Here is a 5,725-nt window from a genome sequence, read left to right as displayed (position 1 = left end):
GAGAGAGAGAGAGAGAGAGAGAGAGAGAGAGAGAGAGAGAGAGAGCGCAAGGTTTTAAGGCAGACACTCCCAACTTACTTATTTCTCTAACATCTGCCACAAAGTTGGGAGAACACGAAACGAATTTAGTCACTGCTCTGAGTGACAGGCGAGCTGTCACATAGGACACAACATGAGGACATCGAACGCTATGGGTGTCATTTTATTGATCAGATGGATTCAATTAATCAGATTTGTAACTTTGGAATCTTTAACTCACAATCTTCGATATTGATTTTGTTGTTCTTTTCCCTTCAAAGAAATCCAGCTGTGGGCTTTCAGAACTGTCTTCTGACCACTCTGTCACACTGGGGCTGCATGCCTCATGTCCTGGCCCTATGCAAAACAAAAATGTTGGCCTCAGACCTAAGCATCTGCTTCAGTTAACAGAAAAGACAGCATGGAAAGTAACAACCAGACCTCCTCCCCTGAGTCTGGCCTCATTCTCCTGGGCCTCTCCGCCCATCCAAAGCTGGAGAAAACCCTCTTTGTGCTCATCCTGCTGATGTACCTGGTGATCCTGCTGGGCAACGGGGTCCTCATCCTGGTGACCATCCTCGACTCCCACCTGCACACGCCCATGTACTTCTTCCTGGGGAACCTCTCCTTCCTGTACATCTGCTACACCACCTCCTCGGTCCCTCTCATTCTGGACAGTTTCCTGACTCCCAGGAAGACCATCTCCTTCTCAGGCTGTGCTGTGCAGATGTTTCTGTCCTTTGCCATGGGAGCCACGGAGTGTGTGCTCCTGGGCATGATGGCGTTTGATCGTTATGTGGCCATCTGCAACCCCCTCAGATACCCAGTGGTCATGAGCAAGGGTGCCTACGTGTCCATGGCTGCTGGCTCCTGGGCAGGTGGAATTGCTGCTTCCATGGTTCAAACATCCCTTGCAATGACGCTGCCCTTCTGTGGGGACAACGTCATCAATCACTTTACATGTGAGATCCTGGCTGTCCTGAAACTGGCCTGTGCTGACATCTCCATCAATGTGATCAGCATGGGGGTGACAAATATAATCTTTCTGGGGATCCCAGTTATCTTTATTTCTTTCTCCTATGTCTTCATCCTTGTGACCATTCTGAGGATCCCCTCAGCTGAGGGGAGGAAGAAGGCCTTCTCCACCTGCTCTGCCCACCTCACCGTGGTGATTGTCTTCTATGGGACCATCCTCTTCATGTACGGGAAGCCCAAGTCCAAGGACCCACTGGGGGCAGACAAGCAGGACCTTGCAGACAAGCTCATCTCCCTCTTCTATGGGGTGGTGACACCCATGCTGAACCCCATCATCTACAGCCTGAGGAACAAGGATGTGAGGGCCGCTGTGAGGAACCTGGTGGTCCTTAAGAACAGCTTCACCTAGTGATGTTTGGAGAACAGATATTCCCATAGTTCTATGCTATGCTTCTCAGCTGTGCATATCCACGAATCTCAAAACCAGCATGTACTCTAAAGGAGCTGCATGTGAAGTTTGGCTATCTGAAAATGGTATTTCACATGTACTGGAGAATAGAACACAATTAAAATGTTGAAACCTAAGACCTGCTGAGTATGCGACTTAAAGGACAGAAATAGCTTGCTGCTAAAAACAGGGGGAGGGGGACCTCATTTTCTACTATACACATTTTTCTCTCTAAGCAGATTGCTATTCTATTTGGGGAAAATGAACACACATCTTGTGATATCTGAAACTGCATCCATGACTTCAGGAGCTCAGGGGGTGTGCCCCTCTTTAAGTGGGTCAAACCAGTGTGATCTCTCTCCCCCACTATGTGACTTTACCTTTCCCTTTAAGCACAAATCCCATGCATACCCTTCATAGCCCTGTGAACAGTACTTGACAACAACTCTGGACAAATTCAAACTAACAGTATTTTAAATTTATTTTATTTTTTATTTCTGTGTATTATGCATGTGATGGCATTTTTGCATGTTTGTATATGTATGTGTGTGTTTTGTGTTTTGGTGTGTGTACACATACATGCATGCCCTTGCCTTCAGAGCCAGTAAACTTCAGACCTACTGGGGCTGGAGTTGCAGGCAGTTGTGAGCCACCAGCCGTGGGTGTTGGGTCCTCTGCAAAGAGCAGCAAGTACTTCTAACCACTGTGCCATCCCTCCAGCTCCCAGAAGGCAACAATTTATAAACACTGAAGAAGGGAGGTTGGGAAAGTGCTGGTGGAAGACAGATTTCAGAGACTTTATCCACAATGTAAAACAAATGTCAGTATTGTAACCATTAGAAATAAGGGAGCTGGGAACTAACTAGGCTGTGTCCAAATGTTCCCATCCTAGCAGGGCAGGTCTGAAGAGGACAATAGAATAAGTTTAGAAAACCACTGTGGTGTGGATGTAAAATGTCCCTTATAGGCTCATGTCTTTGAATACTTGGTCCCCAGATGGGGTGCTGTTTGTGGAAACTTCGGAAGGAATGGTCTGTCAAGAGGAAGTAAGTCACTGGGGAGGGGGTTGACTGGACGGTTATAACTTGTCCCTGATGAGCTCAGCCAGAGCACTCTCTGCTTCTAGATTGCTAACATGATGTAACCATCTCCCTCAAACTCCTGTTACCCCAGCTAGGGGCTGCTTCTGCCCCATTGCCTTTCTAGCCATGGTGGACTGTACTCCCTCAAACTTCGAGCCAAAATGAATGCTTCTTACATGCTGGAAATTCCAGCTGTTTGGGAGACTGAGGCAAGAAGATTGCAAGTTTAAGACCAGTCTGGGCTACTTAGTAAGAGACTTTGTCTCCAAATAAAGTTCAAAATAACAAAATAACGGTGATGGTAAGGAGGCTGGTGGTGTATCTCAGTGGTAGAGCACTTGCCAGGCCAGCTGGGGTGAGGCTCAGGATCAGTTTCAGCATCCAGGAAACAGCATCTCCAATAACACTTCCTTCTTCTTGAGGTTGTTTCTGACCTCATGGTATTTATTTTGTCATGGTGACCAGTAAGCTAACAGAAGCTCCCAGTGTGAAAACAGGGCTGCACCACAGAGCTACATTTTGGGTGACTCATTTTCTTTCTCTTCCCCAACCTCCCTGATGTAAGATTTAAAACTTTAGGAAAGTGGGAGAATAATCCAGTCACTCTCCTCCCAGGCCTGACAATGATCTGCCAAAGCCAGTCTGTTCATCCACACTCCAAAGATAGCTCCTTCCTCTGACCACCCCGCACCGTGTGAGCAGAGTGTGGAGAAGTCAATACCAGGACTTTGCATAAGCTAGGGAACAATTTATCATGGAGCTAGATCCAGCCTTATTTGTCCCTTTCCTGGATTATTTTAATGCAAACCCCAGATGGTCAGGCAATCTATATACAAATATTTCAGTATCTGTCTCTAAATTATTGGTGCCATGGTGTGCTGGATAACTTTATGTCAACTTGACCGAAACTATGGTCATCTGAGAGGAAGGAACCTCTACTGAGAGAATGCCTCATAAGATCCAGCTGTAGGCAGGCCTGTAGAGCCTTATCTTAGTGATTGATGAAGGTGGAGGGGGGCAGGTCATTGTGAGTAAAACCATCCCTGAGATGGTAGTCCTGGGGTCTGTAAGGAAGCAAGCTGAATAAACCATGAGGAGTAAGCCAGTAAGCAGTACCCTCCATGGCCTCTACATCAGCTCGGGCCTCTAGGATCCTGCCCTGTTTGAGTTCTTCACAGCACCCACAAGCCCCTGGAAGAAGCACCCATGGAGTGCTGGTGATGACCAAAAGAACTGAGAAGAACCATCAGACTGCAGAGAACCTTCATGCACAGTGAGGATGTCAGCTCAGCTGCCTGGCTCCAGGTGTGCTTGTGAGCTGAGGAGACAATGGTCCTGGAGGCAGAGGAAGGGACTCAGAGAACCTGAACTGTTCCATGGCTCCAAGAGATAGGTGTCTCCAGGATAGAGGCAGCAACAGAACTGAGAAGCAGTGAGGGTCCATCTGGAGTTCAGAAGTGAATCCAGAGTGGGCAGAGAGAGCTCAGCCCCACAGTTCTGCTGCAGGCCTCCGGAGCATCCTGACTACTGAGTCACAATGAGAAATCCTGAAGCCCTTACAAAGCTATCAGCTCTAGTCTCTGACTGTGCACGTCACAGTCACACTTGAGTCATTTGATGGGTATTCCTTAAATTTGGTTGGACACACAACACACACACACACATACACACACACACACACACACACACACACAGAGAGAGAGAGAGAGAGAGAAAGAGAGAGAGAGAGAGAGAGAGAGAGAGAGAGAGAGTCAGAGTCTATAGTAATGAGGTTTTCTTGAAGTGGAGAGAATCCACATTCAAAACAAGGTAATTTCATAATTTCACTGACTCTGCCTTCTGCAAACATTCCTCCAAATCAGTTTTCTCTCATCTCCACTCCCTTCTGACAACGTAACTCCCTATTCTCCTGCTTTCTAGGAGTCATGGGAAGCCAGGATGGGCCTCGTTCTCCACTTTGGCCCAGGGTATCCAGCCATGTACAAAGTGATGCTTACCTGTGGACTGTCATTTGAGGAGATCCAAGGTGAGGTCTGAAGTTCTTGCCACTTGAGTCCAGAGAAGGTGCTGGTAAGAAGTATTGCAATGAGGAGCAGGGAAATGTTGATGGGAAAACAGATGAGATCCCCTGATATGACAGTGTGGAGTTTCCTCTGGGTGACCCACGGTGACTTGCCCCATTTCCACCAAGTAGAAAGACCCAGAGGCCCTCAAATGTGTTAAAGAGGAAGTGGATTCCTCTATGCCCTGATCCCACTCTCTACTGCAAACTATTTGGTGTACATTGATGTTTTGTCCATAGAGCTGGCTGCTGGCGTGCTCATGACTTTGCTAACTCTGCCTCTGCTGCTGCTACTGCTGCTCCTGCTGCTGCTACTCCTGCTGCTGCTCCTGCTGCTGCTGCTCCTGCTGCTGCTGCTGCTGCTACTCCTGCTCCTGCTGCTGCTCCTGCTGCTCCTCCTGCTGCTGCTGCTCCTGCTTCTCCTGCTGCTTCTCCTGCTGCTCCTCCTGCTGCTGCTCCTACTTCTCCTGCTGCTGCTCCTACTTCTCCTGTTGCTGCTGCTGCTGCTGCTGCTGCTTCCTTGTGTCTATTGCAGTCTGGGAAGGGCCAGGTGCTTCTGGGGCCAATCAGTGAGCATTCCAAACCCTGATGCTCTGGAAACTGCAGAAAACACCAGTAACATTACTCAACACAGAACAAGGCTTACAGCTAGTCTCACCTGCAGGGACATGGGAATTGCCACTTTTTCAGCACAGAAACCCTGGGTAGAATAGAGGCACACTGGTGATGCTTCCTGGCTCAGGCCATCAGGAAGCCATAATTATTTATGAGGTCATGCACAATTGGACTTTTTGTAATTCTTACCAAGTCCTTCTTTTTTCAGGTCTTCTTAATAAAAGAGGCTCTTACATTTTTCCCCTGCCAGTAAAATCTGTCCACCCTCTACAGTTGTCTGACTTCTCTTCCTAAAAAACTAAATTGGATCATGTCATTCCCTCTTCTTAAAGCACTCACATCCCTTAGCACTGATGGCTTCTGTGAACCAACCACACTAGAGTCGACTAGGGAGCTCATTAGGCTGTCATCTGCTACAGCATCCATCCCCTTGGAGAGAAGTCATAGGGGTCTCCAAGTGTAATGAGGTCCCCAGGTGATTTTTGTAACCACTAAAGGTAGAGAACCACTGTCCAGCAGGAGAGA

At 47.9% G+C, this 5,725-nt stretch overlaps 1 protein-coding gene and 1 long non-coding RNA gene across 2 annotated transcripts in view; one reads left to right on the top strand and one right to left on the bottom strand.

Moving 5' to 3' along the window:
- Window positions 1-4,913, bottom strand: part of LOC114633117 — a 10,705-nt gene extending 5,792 nt beyond the window's left edge. The window contains exons 1-2 of the long non-coding RNA XR_003713175.1: window positions 4,521-4,913; window positions 260-375 (exon numbers count right to left, since the gene is read on the bottom strand). This is a non-coding gene — a long non-coding RNA (uncharacterized LOC114633117). The remainder of the gene's footprint in view (window positions 1-259; window positions 376-4,520) is intronic.
- LOC114633115 (olfactory receptor 13C7-like) lies at window positions 440-1,402 on the top strand. The gene has a single exon (XM_028781739.1). The coding sequence runs from the start codon at window positions 440-442 to the stop codon at window positions 1,400-1,402; it is 963 nt and encodes a 320-aa protein (XP_028637572.1).
- Window positions 4,914-5,725: the final 812 nt, after the last annotated feature.

The sequence above is a fragment of the Grammomys surdaster genome, unplaced genomic scaffold (assembly GCF_004785775.1).
Source record: "Grammomys surdaster isolate TR1022 unplaced genomic scaffold, NIH_TR_1.0 527, whole genome shotgun sequence".
NCBI classification, from domain to species: domain Eukaryota; kingdom Metazoa; phylum Chordata; class Mammalia; order Rodentia; family Muridae; genus Grammomys; species Grammomys surdaster.
This window is presented reverse-complemented; position numbering and strand designations above follow the sequence as displayed.